This window comes from Lutjanus erythropterus, chromosome 18, assembly GCF_056507025.1.
Source record: "Lutjanus erythropterus isolate fLutEry1 chromosome 18, fLutEry1.hap2, whole genome shotgun sequence".
NCBI classification, from domain to species: Eukaryota; Metazoa; Chordata; class Actinopteri; order Lutjaniformes; family Lutjanidae; genus Lutjanus; species Lutjanus erythropterus.
The window spans coordinates 22,940,242-22,963,209 of NC_139334.1; the positions used below are offsets into that span (position 1 = coordinate 22,940,242).

Genomic DNA, 22,968 nt, shown 5'->3' on the forward strand with positions numbered 1-22,968 from the left:
GATACTAAACAGAACTGAAAAGAGCATCAGATTTTTGTTTTACCGAGTTTGGTTCAGATATATTTATATTTCTTTGCAAAACTTAGATTTCTTTTTTTTTTCCCAAAAACAGTATTGTAAATATTTTAACACTTAATTGAAGCTCTATCAAACTTACACAAAGATAAATATACAAACTTTATGGTTGCAACCTTATAATATAAATTGTAAAACTTTCCTTTCCTTGAACACTTTGCACTCTGCCCTAGAATTAAAACAAAGTAGTCTGGCTTTGATTATTTGCTTAGCTGCACAATACAAGTCTGTAAAAATTAATTTAGAGTGTTTAATTGTCATTTTGCAAGCACGGCTTCTGTTTCTAGAAAGAACATTTAGAGACTATTGCCATTGTGTTGAAGGAGATGATGCGCCCTCTACAGGTATTTTAGGTGCAACTGCATGGATGAGACTGACATTGGTAATTTTAAGTCTTAAAAATAAGTAGAAAGATTTGACAGCTATAAAATTGTCAGAGTCAGGGCCTTTCCATGAAGACTTCTGTATCATAACTACATCTTGGAGTAGTTCACTGAAAGGACATTTTGTGTTAGTTTATTAACTATTATTGTTGATTCTGCAAAGCATAAACACACAATAATAATCATACGAATAAAAATACAATGGGATAAGCAAAATTACAAAGTATAAACACAACTTATAAGGACTATGAGAAAAGGTTACTGCCAGAACTGGGGTTTGAAACCTCGCCTCCAGCAGAAACTGTGACTTGGAACTGTAGTACTCTGGCCAACCCAGCACATGTGCATGGAAAGAGGTAATGCTTATGAAACAAATGTATTTTCAGAAGTGGAATACGTAACATAAACACACCATAATGAACATTCTAACAATAATACAATGAGATAATCAAAATTACAAAGCACAAATTCAACCTATATGTACTGTGGACAAACAGAAAAATGCATTGCCAAGTGTGGGATTTGAACACGCGCCTCCAGGGGAGACTCCAACCCGGAGCAGTAAACTATGAAAAAGGTTACTGCCATGTATACATAGTATACATATCATAAACATACTATTATAATCAGAATAATACCAAGGATCAACCTGTATGTACTGCAGACCGGTGGTTTTCAAACTGGGCTGTAGGAGGTCCCCAGCAAAAAGAGGAATACAATATTTTAACTTTAATCACATTATTTGGAAGTTGGAACAACTGATTCTAACTTAACTAAAAACGAATATTGTTTTTATTTCCTTTGACTACAACCTGAAACTGTAAACTATGAGGAACGGTTATTGTCAGACGTGGGATTCGTACCCGCGCCAACGAACTGCGAACTGAATGCTCAGGGTCGGTTCATCGATATTCTCCAAAAATCGGACAGAACCAGCCAATAACATTTAACAGCTTCAACATTCAGCGACCAATCATCTTGTCGGATTCTTCCCCGCTTCAACATTTGACCAATTACGGCGAACTGTTTGAGCAGAGAAAGTTCATAAACAGTGAATATTAGGCAAATTAGGAGGCGATCGAATCTAACAGAAGGCATTAATTCATACCAAAGCGACATGCTGAGTATTTATAACATGTTTAAAACGTACCTATATACTATACTACATAACTTAAGCATTGCACTAATGCTAATGCTGTTGTTATGCTGTCATTTCTATTTATACATTATAAACACTTTATTACCTGTCTGCTAATGTTATCTAATAAGGTGTCTCTTTGAGACCAAAATGTTTTGACTACGAAGCAGAATATTTCTCTGGATGATAATCTGTTTAATATTCACAGTGTTGGACAAAATCAGCCAATAACGTTTCGCGGTTTCAACATTCAGCAACCAATCATCTTGGTGAATTCTCCTCCGCTTCAACATTTGACGAATTACGACGGATTAAGAATGAGGGGCGTTCCGTGATATTCATTCATTCTAATTTATGTATTATTATTATTTTTTGTTGTTGTTTTTATTTATCAGGCGATATGGTGAGTATATACACACTTAATACAGTACTTTATGTGACATTACTTTGAGGGCTGTCAGGTTTAACACTGTGTTATCTGACTGAAATGCTATTTTATGCTAGTGATTTTTCTTTTAGGTAGGCTATTAATACAGCCTTTCCAGACCAATATGAACTGTACAAAAAAAAATAAGAAAGTTACTGTCAGAAGTGGGATTCGAACCCACGCCTCCAGGGGAGACTGCGACCTGAACGCAGCGCCTTAGACCGCTCGGCCATCCTGACTGGAAGTGAACCGTGGGGAAAGGATCCCATTGATTCTTTGCGGCGCTGATGCGTTCAAGTGATTCTGTTATGTTCGCATAATGTTAGCTAACGTTTGTAGAATGTCTACAGAGTGCTCACGGAGCCGCTAAAGCAAATATCCCTCCTTCTCAGGCTGCTGTCGGCAAATGTACCTCATACATCTTATCAGCTGATGTTGGCTAATGTTAACTTCTCTGTTCATTTTACTTTCCAGAGTTGATTTATAATGACAGGTGCTCTGTCCCACCTAGCATTGCAAAAGCTAACGTTGGTTGGTTATGTAACGCGTTTGTAGTAGTAGGCAAGCGGACATGCAGTAAACAGGGTTTATCTCAGTTAACTTTGCTATCAGTGTAAGGTAGCATTTAGCTTAACGGTTAGCAAGTGAAGGGACGTCCATTCATCTGTAAGGAAAACTGTGAGTACTTTTGCGGGTAGTTTGCGGGAGGGACGGAGCATTGATACATGACTGTGTTCAATAATAGACGGGCTAGCTAATAGCTAACTTTAAAATGGTTAGCATTAGCAGCGTTTACAGACTGCAAGATAACGTTAGCTAGCTGCTAGTTAGCTTCAGACTAAGTTAAGCAGCTAACTAATTTCTTGATTTATCAGATGGATACTCGTTTTGCCCCGGGGGCCACTTTTGCCAAATGAAAGGAGACCAGGGGACAGTAAATAAACAAACATTAATAATAACGTCAGTAAACACATAACACGAGTAAACATTAAAAAGCCCATAAAAAGCTAATCTTTTGCAATTGTATTTTATTTGGAAATGCTATGGCAACATTTTAAAGATTTTTTTTTAAACCCAGTCAATCTACGTCTGGGCAATGTACTGATATTATATCAATATTGTGGTATAATTTTAGATATTGTTTTAGATTATAGATATCATGATATTGCTTAAGGTTTGTCTTTTCCTGGTTTTTAAGGCTCCATTACAGTAAAGTGACATAGTGTTGGGGTTACTATTTGCCTTTACTCACTGTATTCACATTATTTATCAAAAATCTCATTGTAATGTTTTGCAAAAGGACCAGTAGTAATCCCTACAGTATTATCGCAGTATAGAAATACTGATATTGCTGCATTTGGTCAAAATGCAATGTCACTTCACTTAAAGCAGTTGGTAAAAATTGCTTTAAGTGAAGTGGATGGACGAGTCCAGACCGCAGCTCAATAATTGTGTTGTGGACTTCTCCATCCACTTGAGTTGAAACGAAGCTGACAATATTTTTATAGTTCTAGTTCTTGGGTGTGGATGGCCCTTTACTTCCATCATGCAATCACTGAAATGTTGAAATGATTCATAAACATAAGCCATAAACATGAATTGCTCTTACCAGAATGAATAGCATAATTACACAGTTGTCTCCCCCTGCACAGCTCACCCTCTGATCCTGCTGCACTGTGCACAGCCTGAAAGGCCATCATGCGAAGACTATCCTTCTAACAGCCTCATTTATTCTTCCATAAAAAAACTGCCATATCTGTCCCTCCATCTTGGGAAAAACAATGTCACTTTATTTTCATTGTGAATTAGAAAATGATTGGACCATCTCAACTTCGTAGAGTTGAGTATCTCTATGCTCCACTCTTGCCTTATTCTCCTAATCTTTCTGTAAAACTAGGTGGAGTCTGGTGAGACCGACAGGGTTTATTTTCACATTAAGGCCTGTATCTTATTATGTTGAAATATGTACTGATGTCAAACTAATCCCCCTGTCAGACACTGAGCTATCTGGCTGAGCCAGTATCCTGATGTTGACTAGACAAATAGCTTGAAGCTGTCAACACGCCTGTCCTGAGCATTTATGCTTTGCACTTTCTCACACTCTCCTAAATGAATTTACCTGAATTATTCAGTTTGTTGGAAAGGTAAATGCTTGCTACAAAATGTTATTGGAAGTCTCACCTGGCTACAGCTGTATTAACTTTATGGTGCTCACAAATAACCTGAGCAATTGCTTAAGTTTTTGTTCTAAGTCCTTTATCCCCTGTTTTTATATCCATGTGTGAGTGTTTAACCAGAGAGACACTGAATGTTTTTGGTAAAAGATTTTATGATTGAGTTTTCGTATCTTTTGTTTAGCATAAAGCATATTGAGTAATACAGAGATGTATGCAAATAAACTGTTTTGACTCTGTAACTTTCTCTCCTCTTCTCAGACTGACAGGTATGGCCTCCTTTGCTCCTCACAATTTCTCTTGGGTTGAACCGGGCAAACTGGCCGGACTGGCATTGCCCAGGATGACATGTGAATACCAGTACCTATTGGACAATGGTATCAAACACCTGGTCTGCCTGTGTGAGAGAAAACCACCGTACCATGACACGTGCCCAGAGTTACAGCTGCACCACATCAAGATAGCAGACTTCACTCCTCCGTCATCGAGTCAGATTGATAGGTTCCTCTCCATCGTGGAGGAGGCCAACGCCAAGGGGGAGGTAAGAACTCAGATACTTGATAGACTGTGTTTGACGGATGCTAATGGTTATTAAGTACTTTCAGGACTATTCACGGTTGAGTCTAGTATTGTACTGTGCAGGCTCACAAGCCACAACTGCTGTAACCTAATATATTTGGCATCAAGTTTACTTGACTTTTGGTGAAATTCCTGGCACAGTGGAAAGGAAAAACTGGCTTTCACAACCTCCCAGCTCCTCCAAAGTGCATGAATCAAAATGCAAAAGAGGACAAAGCTTTAAAAGCCTTTGTCAGTGTATGGGATGGGATCTTTTTTTTTCTTTTTTCTTTTGCAAAAGATCAAAAGAAAATTAGTTGCCAGCTTTTCTGATAAACAGTTAATCAATTCAGTCACTTTTCAAGCAAAAAAGTAAAGACATGTCTAGATCCAGCTTCTTAAATGTGATGATTTGCTGCTTTTCTTTGTCATTTATGGAGCTGCAATAATTAATCAATTATTAATCGACTATTAAATTAATTGGCAACTATTTTGATAATTGTGCTGTGGATTAAAAAAGACAATGATCTTGGGCTTTGAGAAACACTGACCAATATTTTTCAACCATTGTCTGACTTTTTACAGATGAAACAACTAACTGATTAATCATGAAAATAATGAACAGATGAATTGATAATAAAAAATAATTGGCAGTTGCAGCACTAGTTATTTATTTTATTTACTTATTACAGTAAATGGGTCTTTCGGTTTTGGATTGTTGTTTGGACAAAAGGAGCAACTTGAAGACGTCACTTTGACCTCACTTTGAACTTGTGATGTGCATTTTCACACTATTTTAATTGTGAAAATCATTGGCAGATTAATCTAATGAACATAATTGTTATTTGCAGGCCTGTCGATGTTTGTAGTATCTGATTTTCTTCTTCCAGTAGTCAGACAGGGTCTGTAACCCTCATTTTGTTCAGCAGTTTAATAACTTTCATTTTCAGTTATCATTTAAATGTTTCATCATTTGCTCTATAAAAATATTAAAAGTACTTATTGTACTTAAATGAAATCCAAAGTGATGTCTTCAAATTGCTGCTTGTTTTGCCTAATAAAGTTTCTAACATCACATAAGACAAAGAAAGGCAGCAAATCCTCACAATTGAAAAGCTGGAACCAGTGGATGTTTTGCACAGAAAAAAATTACATAAGTGAGTGATCAATAATCAAAATAGTATTTCTGTCAAACAACTTGTTGACAAATTTACAAACTGAACCAAAACAAAATGTAAGTTCCTGTTTTGTAACAATAATAATTAATGGAGGATGCGTCTGCTGTGTTACAGATGATTTATCAAAATAAATATCGTATTGTTGCTCTTCAGGGTGTGGGAGTTCACTGCCTTCACGGTCATGGGAGAACAGGGACCATGTTGGCCTGCTACCTGGTGAAGACAAGGAAGATATCGGGGATCGAAGCCATCAATGAGATCCGCAGACTGCGACATGGCTCGATCGAAACTCACGAACAAGAGAAGGCCGTGGTGCAGTTTTATCAGCGCACAAAGTAACATAAAGGAACAGTTCGGACACCACAATGTTTTTTACAGTTAATAAGCATAAAATAAGTGGAAGAAGTGCCTCAAGTATATGTAAATGAATACTTTATTATCTAGGAATAGAAAATACGAAAATTAAAGTTTGAACAGGTGATGAAACGATGTCCTGGACAACAATACTGAACTCAATATTGACATTGCTTACAGTACGACCCCTGGGACCCTTCACTAAGACAAACATTTCTACTGTAAATACATACACACACTCCATTTTTACATGGTACTGTATACTGTCATTTGCTAGCACATCATTACTTTTGTTTATATAGATTATATAGACATTTTTCTCCATTGAGGTTTCTATTTACGTGGCTTTAACCTTCATTTATGCACTGAAGAGACGCTGACGTTCCTTGAATGTGAGCTTTTCAGGAGCTGATGCTCTCTTGACGTCCTCCTCCTGGGTTCTGTGAATAAACAATGGTATTAGCAGGAATACTTGAATTTTATTATCGGGGAATCACTTTGGGGACACAAACAGTATCCTGTGCTGTTTTAAAGTATACGTATAGAGTGTAGTCTGCAGATTTATTTTACTCAGGGAGCTCTCTCAACACTTTTTTTTGAACATTTTTGAAATAATTTAATTGCAATAATGTGTCACTGTGTTAAAAAGTAGAATTAGATTGAATTAAGAAGCTTGTTGTGATTGCACACAACTGTGCGTGGACTTTTCTGTGTCATTAAGTTGTCATGAAAAGTAATGGTGCATAAATAGCTGCTTGTTAGATTTGACTGAGTTTCTTTTCTTGGACAGCTGAAAACTCACCCTTTTGAGGCCATGTTGTTATTGTCCTGACTTGGTCCGCTTGATCTCTGATCTGCCAAAAACATGGAAATGTTTTAATGTGCAATAAAATAATTTGTCTGATGAATAAATGAAGCTGAAATCAAAATATGTAATGTATTAGCAAACAATTACCTGTCACTGCCTTGTCTTCCCTGTGGGACAGATGAGTTCCTGCCTGCTTTTCCAGCTCTTTCAATTCAGCGTTGACGTTCCCAGCAGAGCTTCTGTTCTAAAGATGGGAAACAACTTTGGTTGGTGTTTTCCTACATTTCCCAGATTGCCTTTTCATAATATCAGGATTTCTTTACCCTCTTCTTCTATAAATATTTTTGCTTGGATCATCCCTTTACCTGCTTCCTGTGTCACGCCTCACCTGTGCTCTGTTCTCCAGCTGCTGTATCGTCAGCATCATGTTCAAATCCTCATCTTCCTCTTCCTCCTCCTCCTCTCCTCTCTGCTGGATCTCCTGCAGCCTCTTCTGAAACTGCCACTCCAGGTTGAGCTTTCTGAGCCGGTTGCTCTCCTCCACCGTGCGCCTCTCTTTAGCCTGGAGCTCCTGCACCTCCTGCTCCAGGAGCTCCACCACGTGAAGCCTCTGCCGCTTCTCCAGCTGCTCCTGGGCCTCCCTCCTCCAGGGGTCAGACAGCTCCTGAGGGTCTCTGTGCTTTGCAGGACCTGAGCTCTGCTTCTGCTGGGTGGGAGGCTCTTGGAAGGAGACATGTTTGGTCGGAGTGTTGCTTGTTTGTGGTTTAGCTCCTTGATCCTTGAGTGTGGTGGATCTGTGCTGCTGTGACAGGAGTGAGGGTGGAAGCAGCTTCTTGGTTGCAGGGATGGGACACGCATAAATATGATGAGCTTGGTTCTGAGGACTCTTTTTAAGAGTTTGACTCTTCTTCACCGCCAGTAAAGATGAACTCTGGAAGGTGGTGAGTGGAGGGTTTGCGTGTGTGTTCACTGCTCTGGTTACAGGGATGTCGATGCGTATTGGCTGGATCGAAGGCGTAGGTGTTGGATGTTGTGAGAAAGGGGTCCTCCAGACACCGGCGCCACTCGTACGACCGCCCTGCTGCTGTCGCTTTGTAGGAGAACAGTCATCTGAGAGGATGTCATGAGAAGAAACACTTGAGCGAATTGGGAAAGATGAATAGTGGTTCATGGTTTTCTTTGCACGCTGCTCATCCTGCTCCCACAAGTTCTGCCTTTTGTCCAGCAGGGGGCCTCCACTGTCCATGCACAAGTTCTCCTGTGACAGGGCCTGGCGCTACAAGAGGAAATAGAGAGGTTTTTATTATTTATGTATATTACACATGTACTTATCTACAAATTCAAGGTAATTGCACTTTCCTATCATCTCCATCTCCACTTTATACAGTGTAATATGCATCTCTCAGCATCTCAAGCCTCCTTCTTAAGATAAATTAACTTTTTTTTAAATAACTCTCTTGGATTGGCTGGAAAATGCATTGTGGTTCTTATAAGACAGCAACGCTACAAACATCATGTTCTTATAGAGCAGTAAAAAGAAAGTACAGTGCAGTACTTTAATAAAGACTTACCATTAAGGTCCTCTTTGTGGAGCTCTGTCCATCTAAAGGCCTCAAAGACACTTTGAGTGTTTGCTGTTGCCGACCGGATTCAGATGATTTCTTGTCCTGAGATTTAGGGGTTGGAAGTGTCAAGTATTCCCTGTGAAATGTCTGAATACAGACACAAAAATTCAAGAAAAAAATCATTTTGTGACTTTAATTCAGTTAAAATGGTATATATACAGCATCTCCTTACAGGCTGGGTATTTAGCTGACACTGTTCTCTATTGTGACTGAACATTTCACAAATGTTAGAACAATTAGACGGAAAAATCTGTAAAAACCTCACATCAGCAGCGCAAACGTTGATACTGGAGACAGCAGCCATGTTGTTCCTTCTCATAACAGGGTCACCAGGTTCATCTCCATCCTCGGGGCCAAAATCTGCTGAAATAAGGACAAAATAAATGGAGTTGATCTTACGATTTGCCCTCAAGCATTCAACATATTTCCAATTAAGGCCTTTGCTGTTCGGGCCCAGCAGCGGTAAGTGATGAAAACAGAAGTGCACCCACTGGTCATGTTGGGGTTGGAGCGATACAGTTGTCTGTTCCTCTGCATTATCTGCTCTTTCTTCCTTCTGCTGCTTCCGTGGAGCTGCTCCGAGGGACCGGGATCCACAACACTGTACAGCTCGAGCGCTTTACCATCTGGATTAGCATGGATGTTTCCACCTAGTGAAGCAAAAGTTCTTAATTAGAACCTGAAAGTGAAAAAAAAGACAATGATTAAACCTTTATTGTGTATTTACCCGTAGTTCGCTCTGAGGCTGGTTCACTCAGCAGAGCCCCCAGGCCGTGGTAACTCGCTCCAAACTTTGCAATCTGTAAGGTCACAATGGGGCCGGTTTGCATCATGATTGCTGCTGCCCTGAATCAATACAAGATTTATATGATTATTTCACCATTTTATTGCCTTAATAAACTGTTAGTCAAGCAAGTGAAACAGTGAGACTGTATAGACTTTGTTTATTTAATATCATTCAACCTTCTTTCCCGTCATATCTTCAGTTGTTCTATCTCAAAACTATCACAAAAGCCACAAAATATATGAGATTATCTGGCTCTTGTCTTTTCTGGCTATTCTGAAACACAGTCCTCTGAAGATATTTACATCGACTGAGCTGCCGAAAGTGCACAGACAGATGACAACTCACCGATGCTGTGTTCTCCTGTTTACTTCAAATTTTGTGCTATGGACTGCGACAGATGTATGAGTAAGAGGGTCAAAGTTCAAGGCACAGTATTATAGTGGTGTGTCCCAATTGTGTGCGTACTGCATGCAACAGTAGGTACTTTGTTAGGGTAGCTGTGGTGTGTACTAAAAGTATGCTGAAAAGTTATGAGAGCACCAACGTTATAATTCATCCTGAAGGGAATGTGAATGTGTGTGGCGAATTTCGTGGCAATTAAATCATCCAAAAGATGTTGAGATATTTCACTCAGAACTACAAATCTGAATTCTGCTGCTTGGTTAGATTTAGGAAAAAATTTAAATAATAACTCATCATTGAATTAGGGTTTCACATGGGACAAGAACAGCAGCTTTCTGGCAGAAAGCCCTGAAGGGAAACTGTTGATGGAACTTCTCACATATGCAAGGTGCTTCAGAATACAGTATGAAGCAACAGCGTGTGCATATCTTGCGAGTTATTCAAAGGTTTACCATTTAGACAAGACCGAAAGTTATTAGGAATTCATCCTCGGGGGGCAATGAAAGCACAAACTTTCATGGTCATCCAACCAGTGGGTGCCGAGATATTTCAGTCTGGACCAAAGTGGTGGAACAACTGACCAATAGACTGCCAACACCATTCTAAGCGCCAAGCTGCGAGCATGACTAAACAAACTTTTTCCAGCCAGTTGTATAACAGGCTGATAGGTGGTTACCTTTCTTGGCTGATGCCGACCAGGCTTTGACCGTCCACGCTCAGCAGCAGATCCCCAGCTGTTAACCTGCCATTCTACACAAAGGAGAGACACGAGATCTTACCTATTATTCCAAACTCTCCTCGTATAATTCCATTAAAATAACTCTTTACATCAAGTTCAATCAAAAAACGTGTTTGATCTCACCATCTCAGCCGGTCCTCCCTTGACAATAGATTTGATATAAATCCCAAGGTTACCTTGCCCTGCGCCCTGTGGCAAAATAAGAGGGAAGACATTAATTAGTTGAGACGTTCAGCAGATATTTTTCATGTTTGAACAGTTCCAGTTACTGAACACATCACAATTAGGCAAAAAAAAAAAACAAAAAAAACATTTTGGCAGAACTGAGGCAGTCACCTTGGCAGCCACAATGCTGACCCCCATCCCACTGTTGAGAGGTTTGTTCAGTGTGATGGTCATAATCTCTGGCTCTCTGTGTCCTGTCTATTGAACAGAAATAAAATAATATGACTGCTTTTTTTAAAATGAAATCAAATTACAACACATCTGAGCAGTCTGTCTTTTTTTCTTACCAAGAAACTGCTCTCTGCAAAAGAAGCTGGCTCACTGAAGTACACGGTCCAGTCACCTTTGGAGTTTGGCTGGGATGTTAAAGAGCAGAGACCTGTGAGACAAGGACGTTATTCAGTACAAATGTCTAACAAAGAACCCTGTTTGCTGTGTTCATCTTACATACAATACATTATATACTTTTTTGCGAATATCCCATAGCTACCTTTCCGGCAAATAGGCTCCAAAAATTCTCTAAACCCTGGAGGGATTCCTCTCACAGTGTCACAGGAGTATCCTCCCTCCGGCAGCAGGAAGGGCAGCTGGAGGTCGAGGCTCTCCTCCAGCTGGATGTCCCGTCCTTCGCTCCGAATCAGGTTATCTGCAGAGGCCTCCGCAGCCGTCACCACAGCATCGATCAAATCCTGCAGCGAGGATGACAAGTGGATCAGACAGCGGAAACATTTCAGGAAAAGGTCGTTCTGGTGTCTAGATTGGCATTTGTCATTCTATGACAAGGCTTCAGGGACAGGACATCCAATCTGTCTGCTGTGACCCTGACAACCTTCCCGCTGATGACCCTGACCGTTGACCTCCCAGGAGAAAAGATAAAATTAAAGTAATGTATGTTATGTAAAAACTGTCGTAACAGTAGTGGGAGTTAGGTGGAAAGTAACCAAGGACTTTTACTCAAGGACTGTACTCGTACAGTTTTGAGGTATTTATACTATAACTTCCTCTTACTGTACAATGAGAACTTTTGTTTTGAATACTTTAACTACAATTTGGTAACAATTCTTGCATACTTTACTTACTGTAAGAAAGTAAGAATGCAGGACATTAATATCATATAGACTTAAGTCAAAGATCTAAATATTTTCTTTCACCACTGGCTGTAGCACTGGCTGTAGCAGTAAGTAAAACTAAATAAAATACCACACCGCAGAAATATTTTATTACAAGTAAAGGTACTGCACTGAAAAACTAATTTAAGTAAAACTATGTGAGTATTATCAGAAACTGTACTTAAAATACCAAAAGTAAAAATAGTCAGAACGGTCTCTGTCCATGTTTTATTATACGTGATGCTTCAGTATTAATGTTACATTTTACTGCTGTAGTTGTTTAAGGTTGTGCTAATTCCAATGCCTTTATATACTGTTGAGTAATTTTATTTGTGTTTTATTCTATAAAATCAGCATATGTTTGTAGCGTTGCTACCCGTGAGAACCATGTGTCTCTAAAAATCAACTTTTCCTGAGTGCTAAGCCAAGAGGGTTTATTTATTTATTTTTCTTAATAAGTAGGAGATTTTTTTCACCCCATAAAGAAACACTAAATCTGACAGTTTATCAAAAATGAGATACACGGTCATGAAATTCTGATTTCACATGACCAGTGTTGGGACTTGGTAACACGTTACTGAAACGCCGTTATTTTTTGCAGTAACTAGTAATCTAACGCATTATTTTTTAAATTCAGTAACTCAGTTAACGTTACTACATGATGCGTTACTCCGTTATTTTGCGTTATTTTTTTTGTGTAGTTTCGGCTAGAGACTGAGCTGCAGCCAGAGCCGTGTAGTCCTGAATCTTCCTGTGTGTGTCTGTGTGTGTGTGTGTGTGTGTGTGTGTGTGTCAGCGGGGAGACGGGAGAAGACATGCCGTGTGGGCGTGTCTGTTTACAAGACTGGTATCATCATGGCGTCAGCGGCGGAGGCCAAGTCAAGTTTCTTTACATGGAGATATTCTCACTACTTGACCTTTGGCGAGCACAAAGACAAGAACGTTTTAGTTAAATGTAAGTTGTGTCTTGGATCAAAGATCTTATCTACTGCCCAAAATAGCGATTCAAACCTGTTGAAACACCTACAGAAACAACATGCTGCGACGAAGCACAGACACAGACTCTGATGCCACTTCACCTCCACCACCTCAGCAACAGCGGCTGGATTTGAACCGAGGGACTGACTGCTCCTGCTAAACCAGGAAAAAGTTGATAAAGCCATTGCAAGGTATGTTGTAGAAGACATGCAGCCAATTTCTACTGTGGAGTCGCCCGCTTTCGGGAAGCTAGTTATCATGATACCGGGCGTCACACGGCAAATGGGACGAAACACTTTTTCTTAGTACCTGGAGCGCGAATACGCAAAAATGGAAACCGAGTTAAAGAAATTAGTCCTTCTGTATGTGTGTGAGAGTCATTAATCACTCCAACGTATGACAGAACTGCAGGATTTATTGTTAGCTGCCACATAGCTAACCAGGTGGACATTATAAGACAAACCGCGTCTTCCTGAATCACTGAACTGCCAGTACAACAAGCATTCTGATTGGCTGACTGTAAAACAGAACTACAAGTATGGTAGCTCGCAAGGGACAAACAGAACAAACACTTGGCCAGACGATCTACACGAGTTAAAGAAAACTTAACTTAAAACTTAATGGGAGACCTTTTTTTTCATAGTAACTAAAAAGTTACTTTTCACAGTACTGCGTTACCTTTTGGTGTAAGTAATCAGTAAAGTAACTTTTGAAATAAAGTAACTAGTAGCGGTAACTAGTTACTGCTTTTCAGTAACTAGCACAACACTGCAAATGACAGAGCTACCATCCATTTGTCTAACAATTATTGAAAAAACCCAGCAGGTCTCTTACTAATGTGAATATGGTGTCAATCGATTAGCTGATTGAAAAAAGATATTTTAATCATTTTAATTTTTATAACTGATCAATCTTTAATTTATTTGAAATTAAATTCATTGTTAGTAGCAGCTCTAACCACAAAGCATACCAGTTTTCAAACAAACTCACGTTATCATTCCAAATAACTCCATAAAACAAATTTTTAGGTTTAATTGTATTTGTTTATTTAAAGTTTTTTTTTTAAAACTGAACCCTAACAAAGTTGGCAGCTTGATTTATGCAACTCAAGAAAAATGCAAAAACATTATCAGGTATGAAAATATAAGAAAAATGAAAATGATATAAATGAGAGGATCATAAGACGATCGAATGTAAATTAGAAATACTGTGGTTGCTTTGATATTCATAGAGAAATATGAATTGTGATATTTGTTTGAATATAACTGTTAGGGGCTGAATTGGGTTTGTGGCATATTTCCCAATAGAGTGATGCAGCTATGACAGATAATAAGTTGAAGCTCTGCAAGAGGGAAATATTGTATTTGACTGTTGTCTTCTGCACAGCCTGTTCACCAAATAAACTCATTGTAATATTGGCTAATAGTGAACTTGGCATGGTTTTTGTCACACATCGTGTGGGTACATTCATATTTTCTTTACACACTTCATGTTTAGCAGAATATTGGAGAAATATTTCTCTTTAAACCAATGGATTTGTGTGACAATTGGCTTTACTATTCTTCATATATTATTTAGTCATATTCATCACCATTATTAATTATTCATATTATTAAATCTATACTGCTGCTGTCCTGTTCTGTGGTTGATGCTGCTGCTACATAGAAGCCCAAATATCGACTCTGTATATCACATACTCTCTGTTCACATAAAAAAGCTCTGATCTGAGCTCTGATTAGTAGCAGTACTTTCATTTCTACAGGCTATTCCTCTCGATATCAAATATGTCTTGAAAGGATTAGGCCTAGAAAGCAGCATCATAGTTTCCAACAGGGAAAACAAGAGAAGCATGGGAGGAAATGGAGGAATACATGAGAAGTACTCACAGGGGGGATGTGAGGCTCATTGGTTGCATAGAGGTAGCCAGCTAGCAATGTCTGCAGCTGCAGTGAGTTCAACTTGAAACAGGTATTCTGGATGTCCTTCGCGTCTTTCATTGAGTACTTATTCATGGTCAGGAGCATGGTTGCCTAGAAACAGCCAGGCAATGCTATTTTAACAGTTGTACTGACTGAAATATATGCAGTGACACATAATTAAAACCTGAGGTAAAAACTGCAAGGCATAAAAAAGTTCACAAATGTGTTATCTCACAAAGAAGCTCATATAATGAGGTAGAAAAGAACAGTTGATACAGGTTTCTGGAGTTTTTTTTAGGTAGAAACCTCTAATATGTTGGTGGATACAAGACACTGACCATGCAGCTTTTCTTAAACAGCTTAAGCCTTGTTTTTACGAATATTAAGCCTGACCTGGATAATGTGTCCAAGGTGGCAGTCAGCAGCCAGCTCCAGGCCCTGCCTCTCCGCCCAGGCTTCAATGGCCATGAGCCTCTGACGGAGAGCAGCTCCCCAGTAGTGGGAGCGCAGGCCTGGAGTGTTGGCCTCTGGCCTCATGAGCTGGTTGAAGAGCCAGACACTGATGAAGTGGAAGAGTTGGGAGAAGAGCTGGATGGTGAGGGCAGGGTTGACCCGACAGCGGCGTAAAAGAGACATGGTGTTCATTAAAGTGTTCAGCACCATCTCTGCAACAGAGAAGATAAAAGTTTATATGTAGCATTTGCAAGGCGTCTTGCAACATCACAGCTCTTTTAAGAGTCTTTGGATTATTTGTGGGGTTGTATGAGGTCATTATTGCCTTGATCGGTTAGTTTGTTTGTGCTATTGTTATGTATGTTCTGATTCACCAAAGTCACATAATTGCGCAATCTAACAGTTCGAGGCAGCGGTAGACCAGCAACTTCTGGATTCTGCAGGGTAAAACTGCTGATTTTGTGAAGGGAGACTGGTTGACCGAGAGAGAGAGAGTAATTTTTAGCTTGTGTAACAGCAGTTTCCCATCAGAAAAGGCTATTTGATGGCCTGGTAAAGTGGTGAAAACATTCTAAATATAGCATACACCTGTTCTTTTGGATAGGCCTTTTTAGATGGCTAAAATACGTTTAACTACTGACCCTGTCCACAACAATACATTTCTTAGCTTCCTATACAGGTACTCCCACTGCTTCTCCAAACTGGGATGTGTCAAAGGCCATCCATTGTAGGTAATTGACTGACTGAAATAGGTACCACATACAAACCCACTTCAAATAATCTGATCTACCAACTACCAATTTTATGGTGTATTGAGTAAGATAATTGATCATTGGTAATTGCTGTAGTATTTGTAAATAAACAAACATTTACCTATACCAGCTGGCAGTGGGCCATGTTGCTCAGGATCAATCAAAAAAGTTGGCAAGTGCTTTCTTAACTCATTCTGTAGACACTGTAGCAGGCAACTTAGGGGAACAAAACACACATAAACAAACATTTTACACTGTACATTATGTATAGCATGCATAAGCACATATTTTCTGTTTGGATTGGGCGATAATTCATTGTTTATAGAAAGTATTTACAGACAAAGACGTTAGAAAAACTGCATGTTGAAATAACAGCGTTGACGTGCTTGTGTACACTGTGTGGTTGGGATTTGGGAGTTCAGGGTTGCTATCGCAGTGAGAAACCTATTTTTAAAGGCAGTTTGTTTTGGTGGCAGGAGACTTGCAGTGCCTTTAAGAGGGCAAAGGCTTGAATAGGTAGAGACTGGGGTCATGTTTGATTTTTAGCTGCACTTTTGATTACATGTTTTCAGTACAGTGACTCATTTCATAGGTGGTGTAAGGCTGTGTTGTTGAGTGTGTGCTGCAGTTTCAGTTTGGATTCAAATCATTGAATCTCCACGGTCACGTCCGTTGTCTGTACCTGTAAGCTTTGTGCACCAGGTGGGACAGATCCAGCTGACTTTGCTGTGTGAGCGGGCCGAGGTCTTTGTCATGCTTGAGGAAGTTTAGCAGCTCAGAGGAGTTGGCCATCCAGAAGGCGAGAGCGCCAGCAATGGCCTGCTGCCTCTGCAAGGCAAATATAGCAGCCATGTCATGTAAACTCACAGAGCACCTGGCAGACGTGACTTTGGTCTCTGTGTGCTTATAAACTGTCATGCATTCAGTGTGTGTGAAAGTAACGAAAGTACGAGTTTTCTTCTTATACTTGCCTGGATGACCTTCCCTGTCATGGCCACCATTTTGTTTGTGATCAAGGGTACACTGTTTGTCTGCCCCAAGGGTGGAGAGCCTCGCCGGTAGTGGCGGTGCAGAGCAAAGCGTCCCGCAGCATAGAGGATGTATGCAGGTGAGAGCTTGAAATGAACTGTAGAGCTGTTGGTATAATTTATGACTGCAGACAAGAAGGCTTCCTCAGCTGAAATGTAAAATAAGCCAGCAGGGGGCAGGAGGACATTATGAGAGGGAAGACTGTGAGCTCACAACTGACAAGTCAAACTAGAAAATAACACAGTTTGATTCATACTCACAGTTATCACAGAATTTAATTCCAGTGGGTAATCCAGGTTGATCAGAAAAGTCAAGATAAGGACTTCCTGTGTGCTTTACTCCTGTATTTTAGCAAAGAGGAGGAAAAAACAATGACTTGCAGCCATGTCAGTCACCTTACATAATCTAAATTAATTTGACTGTATTGTTCATAATTATTTATATTTTTGTAAAATATACAGATTACTCACCCTGGGCAGCCTGCCTCTGTTGCTTTTTGTTTTCTGTGCAGCATTTTTTTGTCTCATGGTTAGACACACAAATGCTGTCATTGTTGTTCAATGGCTTTTCAGTTGACCTGGATATTTGTTTAAAGGGGTGGATGTTATGTTTTTCTGTCGGTTAGATGGGCCCGAAGCCAGTAGTCTGGAAAATAAAACTTCATACTGCACAATGAAACGTTACCCATTTTCATCCTCTGAAAACTTGCTGTCAGCGTCTTTAGTTCTGTTCTTCTCTTTCTTCTTTTCTTTTCTTGACAGTGTCCTCTTGAAGTTTTGGATCACGCCTCCCTTTTCCTTCTCGTGACAGTTTTCCTTTATTGTTCAACACACATAGATATGAGATTATGTGTGAGTGAAGAGAGAGTGAAACTGCAGACTAGATTAATGGTTTGAGTTTTACCTCCAAACTCTCATTGTCTTTCTTGAGCACAAAACGCCCTTCTCTGTTGTCCGTGGTCCAGTTTAATTGTACGACCAAAGGCCTCTCATCCAGATCCAGTTTACGTTCTTATTCCACACACAAGAAACAGAAAAATGATCAGAGCATATTCTTTAATCATCTGACTTCAACCCCACCTTACTGTAGCTCTCATCACTGAACAATTAGGCTAAAAGAACAGCTGGACCAAGTTAAATCACATTAATGGTTTTAGGTACACTGATATGCAGTATGTATAGCTAATTTTTAACATACTGCTTTATATTTCATGAATTGATTTAAATGAACAACTTGGGGGTGTGACTGAATTACTTTCAGTATAAATATTGATTAGCGAATCAGTTCATTGTTTGGTCTAGTTCAAAACCTTCAAATATTGAATTTACTATGACATGGTCTAGCAAGTCATCTGAAAGCTGAAGGCTGAAAGCAGCACAGTTTTGGTTGAGGAAATAACTTTAATGATTAATCAATTATCAAAATTAAGGTTTGACCAGTGTGGTGTTTTCAGGGCCCATACTGATTATTAGTATTCAAAGAATCTGATAACAGATATATTTTTGCAGTAAAAATGAAAATCTTGGTGTAGAAATTTATAAAACAAACTACAGGACAAAACTTTGTTGAAATGTCGTTAAGCATGTGCTTAATTAAAGTAGAACTTTTCAACATTCAACCAGTGCTGTGGACAGGACAGTGAGGTTGAGTACCACAGAACTGTGAATACAGACACAGAGAAGGCTGCATTTATTTTATCTAATCAGATTTTTTCTTTTTAAAAAAGACATACCCCAGTAATCAGAAATGTTGGCCGCACTGATAATCAGTACATCCCAAATCAGCATTCTTGCTGATTAATTCTCTGTCAACCCACTTGATTATTTTGCTTACTGTGTTAGATCTAAACAAATACAACGACATATCATTGTTAACAATATTCAGTAAAAGAATTTAGAGTATTAATCCTATGTTCCACCAAAGAAGAAAAGAATCAGCCAGGCTCAGAATCTAAATGCATTTCTTTCACCTGGGGTTACCTGAGTTTAGTAATTACCTTTATTAGTGTGGATCTCATACAGGGAATAACTAGTGGTCAGCATTTTCATATCAGGCCTGAATTTCTCTGAAAGAGTTTCGATAACCTCGTGAGTTGAAGAGTTGCTGCAAACACGCAGGCACTTTGTGGCCACATTTCCTCCAACATGATCCTCAAAGTAGAAACGCATCACACCGTGAAACGCCAAGTTCTGCCAGAAAAGAGAAAAATGTTTTAATTGTTGAAACCATATTGTTGAGTAAGCTAAGAGAATGAGTCCCTTTTTAAAAATACCGCTTTGAATTTAGGAATTATACCAGGTAATGTAAATTGTAATCTATTAAAACTTTTAAATATTTGAAAGCTGGTTGTCTTCCACTTACTGAACTCGTCCTTCTTGTATTAAGTCGCTACCATAAAAGAAAATCAGTTTCACAAGGGTTGCAGTTGTGGCTTAGCAGGATGCAATGTAATTGATTATTCCACTTGGGTAAGTGCATGTATGTTCAGTAGGGGGTGACCCCAGTGGGACTTTAAATGCAATGTTTCTATTTTGCTTTATACAAACACAGAGGAGCAGAGATGCATAGGGAAATGTGGCAGGACAAAATAATCTAATGTTTAGTCTAATGTATGTTTTGATTAAACATTTCTGGGCCCAACAAGGTTTGCTCTCCACCACATTAACTCCCAGTAGAAACCTTGTAAATTGTAAACTCTATGGTCACAACAAAGGAAGATGTAAATTTCACCAAACGCTTGAACACTGATCAACACTGATAAATATCTTGCTAGTGTTACAAGTACTAGTACTTACTGTTGTATTTCTGTTTCTAATTTCAGTTGCATAAATAAGTCTGAGTTTGTATTAGCATAATTACAACTTTATAGTGTTCATGGTCTAAAACATGTTGAAAAATAGTGAAATATGTCTGTTGTAATTTTTCACAGCCCAAGGTGACATTTTGAAATTGCTTGTTTGGTCCAATCAAAATTTCAAAGCCTAAAAATATTCCGTTTACCACAATGAACAATAAAGAAACATCCTTAAATTGGAGAAGCTGTCTGCTCATGAAGAAAGGCTATTTTGCAAGTTTGTTTACTTTGTCTCTCTTCTCTCCAATGTTACATCAGATCTGTGGCAACCTGCCAACAGCTGTCAATCAAACACAGACACCAACACCCTTTACCTGCCTGAAAGGAACATTTCTAACATTTCCCCCTTCTCCCCTTACTTTTCTCCCTCCTTTTAATAATAAAAGCCTAACAAAAAACAGTTAAAAACATGTTGTCATTAATTTTGACAACAAATGGGGATGACTGAATGTCACTTCAACCAGCACACAATGCACTCAAAAATGTACTGTAGGAAATTAAATATTTTCTCTCTAAAGCAACTGCTTCCGATTTTTAAATGAACTTCGTGACAGGCAGTTCATAGTTCATAGTACAGTATATAAATCTATTAGGCACTTTATTGTTGACATGAAAAAACATGTAAAATTGGATAAAACATGAATAATTTAACAAAGCACAGTTAATGTAGTGAAGTAAAAGTATAAATTCTCATAAAATGTATGAAGCATCCCAATACCTCAACTCTACACCATACTAAAGAACAGTACAACAAACATACTTTGGTGGGTGTGTCATAACTTGTTATAAATGCATCTGTGCATCTAAACCTGTGGCACTGACAGTTGTGTGGAGGATTAAGGTTAACCCAAAAGTAAACAGAGAATTTCTGTGGTTTATGAACCCTGTGTGATGTCTGCAGACGACTCACCTCATCAGGTTGGCTGATTTCAAACAAGTCCAGTCTGTTGTTGTTCCACTGTCTGATGACTTTGGCTAATTTCTCTCGCTCTTCCTCCTCTGGCATTTTTCACCTATTAAAGTCAAAGTTTCTGTCTGACTGGTTGCTGCGGATTTTCCCCAGAAAAAGACAGAGAAGACTATCCTGAGTTAGAAAAGCTCTGGTCTATTCTTGGTAAGGACAGCACCCCTTCCTCAATCTATTGCCCGTTAGTTATAAACTCATTGTACTGTGCAGTGAGTTCTTAAACATAATTGCCTACTTCATCCCCACATCCCCTCTCCAAGCCCCCACAGACCCTCTGACCTCATTTAACGGGTCAGTAGATCTTTGTTATGTGAGGCAAACAGGCAAACAGTCCTAATCATATATCTGTCAAAGGATTCCCACCTTTATAGTCTACCACCAATTTCAATATGTCATTTTCTCTTTATCATTTCTGTGAGCACAAATGGTCATTTTGATTTCCCACAATTTTGCCGGGGCAACTATTTATATGCAGGCCTATTTAACTAGTTTTAATATATTTTAATCATGCTGTAGAAATCATCATGTGATGCTGACAGTTAGAGCTGCCACAATTAGTTAATTAATGGGTTAGCTGATTGAAAGAAAATTAGTTGCCAACCATTTTGATCTGATTGGATGCAGGCATTTTTCCAGGAAAGATAAAGCATTTTCTGGTTCCAGCTGCTTTCCTTTGTCATTTATGACAGTAAATTAAGACTCCTTGAGTTTGGGACATTTGATAATTATAGTAATATAGATAATTATTATTGGTAATTATTCATTGATTCCAGAAAATAATCTGCAGTTGAATCAATGGTGAAAATAAGTTGTAGCGTTAGTTGTAGCCCTACTGACAGTATGCAGTATGAGTCTCAGAGACATTTTCACAGTCACCATGAGAGATCTCTATCCTCTTTTTCACAGTGACACGGATAATTTACGCTTGAGGGAATCCCACTTCTCATGCATACCACTGATTTTCAACACAATTTATGGTCTTCCCATTCAGTCAACACTATGTATGTAGGGCACCTTTTGTTGTGAGCTCTGAAGCTTTCTGCGTAAACCTACAATAGAACAAAAGCCTCAACAAAACCAACCCTTAATTAGATATACAGTATAGCATTAAAAAACAGAACAATCAAGGGTATTGTTGTCTGGATGATTGAAAATGCAGGAAGATGCCTTTCAGTAGGAAAAACATAGTTTCTGTTATGATTATCCATTTTAGAAATGGGTACAAGGCTACAGGCCATCAGCATAATTCTTTTTATTTACATTTATGAAATAGAAAGAAGCCAGTGGTTGCATAACTTGTATTTTTTATACAATCCTGATTCCGAAAAAGTTGTGACGCTGCGTACAACATAAGTAAAAACAGAATGCAATGATTTTCATATATATTCAATTGAAAACAGCACAAAGACAAGATATTTATTATTCAAACTGATAAACTTAGTTGTTTTTTGTAAATACACACTCATTACACAGTGTTCTGTACACTGCTCATTACTAATGAGAAAGAGGGAGGAGAGATACTGTAACAGATTTGTTATTATCAGATCAATGAATATTTGCCAAACTAGGTGTCAGAACTAGGGATGCACGCGATTAGTCGATTATATGATTAAACATCCCAACCCTCACTAGTCAGCACCAGAAATACGATTAATTTAATCTATTTATCAATATTTCATTAATGCACAATGCCAGTTATCTGTTGCCTCTAAGATTTTATGCAACTGTCTGTGGCACAGTCAGATGGTAGCCCCTCTTGCCCAGCGTTTATGCCCCGATCGCCTAGGCAACCCCCTGCCAACGTTAGCCACACTGTGTGGCAGGCTGGCAGCTAATGTCAGCTCTGGGTCCTTTACCCACAGACACTGTCATCCTCTTTGTTCTGAAAAGGTGAACGATTTAGTGAGTTGCTGACATGTTTTGTACATTAATGTGTAAGGTTTGTGTTGCACAGTACGATTTGGTGATTGTAGACTGTGATTAATGCCTTCAAATGACTCTAGTCTAACTTAAATTTTGCATTTAATTGACAGG

General features: G+C 38.9%; 2 protein-coding genes and 1 non-coding gene across 3 annotated transcripts; 1 reads left to right on the forward strand and 2 right to left on the reverse strand.

Moving 5' to 3' along the window:
• Nucleotides 1-2,179: 2,179 nt before the first annotated feature.
• On the reverse strand, nt 2,180-2,262 carry trnal-cag (transfer RNA leucine (anticodon CAG)). The gene has a single exon. It is a non-coding gene; the product is annotated as a tRNA-Leu (tRNA).
• A 144-nt stretch (nt 2,263-2,406) lies between these two features.
• Nucleotides 2,407-7,199, forward strand: dusp23b (dual specificity phosphatase 23b). The gene is made up of 3 exons (XM_084742620.1): nt 2,407-2,701; nt 4,459-4,738; nt 6,087-7,199. The coding sequence occupies exons 2-3, from the start codon at nt 4,469-4,471 to the stop codon at nt 6,270-6,272; spliced, it is 456 nt and encodes a 151-aa protein (XP_084598746.1). The 5' UTR covers nt 2,407-2,701; nt 4,459-4,468; the 3' UTR covers nt 6,273-7,199.
• Nucleotides 6,588-21,105, reverse strand: afdnb (afadin, adherens junction formation factor b). The gene is made up of 24 exons (XM_084742621.1): nt 20,878-21,105; nt 19,110-19,302; nt 18,017-18,123; nt 17,798-17,928; nt 17,584-17,690; nt 17,374-17,454; nt 17,056-17,261; nt 16,767-16,912; nt 16,206-16,300; nt 15,273-15,544; nt 14,847-14,990; nt 11,364-11,562; nt 11,161-11,252; nt 10,985-11,071; nt 10,772-10,837; nt 10,586-10,659; nt 9,448-9,566; nt 9,212-9,370; nt 8,986-9,083; nt 8,667-8,807; nt 7,484-8,371; nt 7,243-7,339; nt 7,090-7,141; nt 6,588-6,727 (listed from the first exon to the last, which is right to left on the reverse strand). The coding sequence occupies exons 1-24, from the start codon at nt 20,971-20,973 to the stop codon at nt 6,646-6,648; spliced, it is 3,732 nt and encodes a 1,243-aa protein (XP_084598747.1). The 5' UTR covers nt 20,974-21,105; the 3' UTR covers nt 6,588-6,645.
• Nucleotides 21,106-22,968: the final 1,863 nt, after the last annotated feature.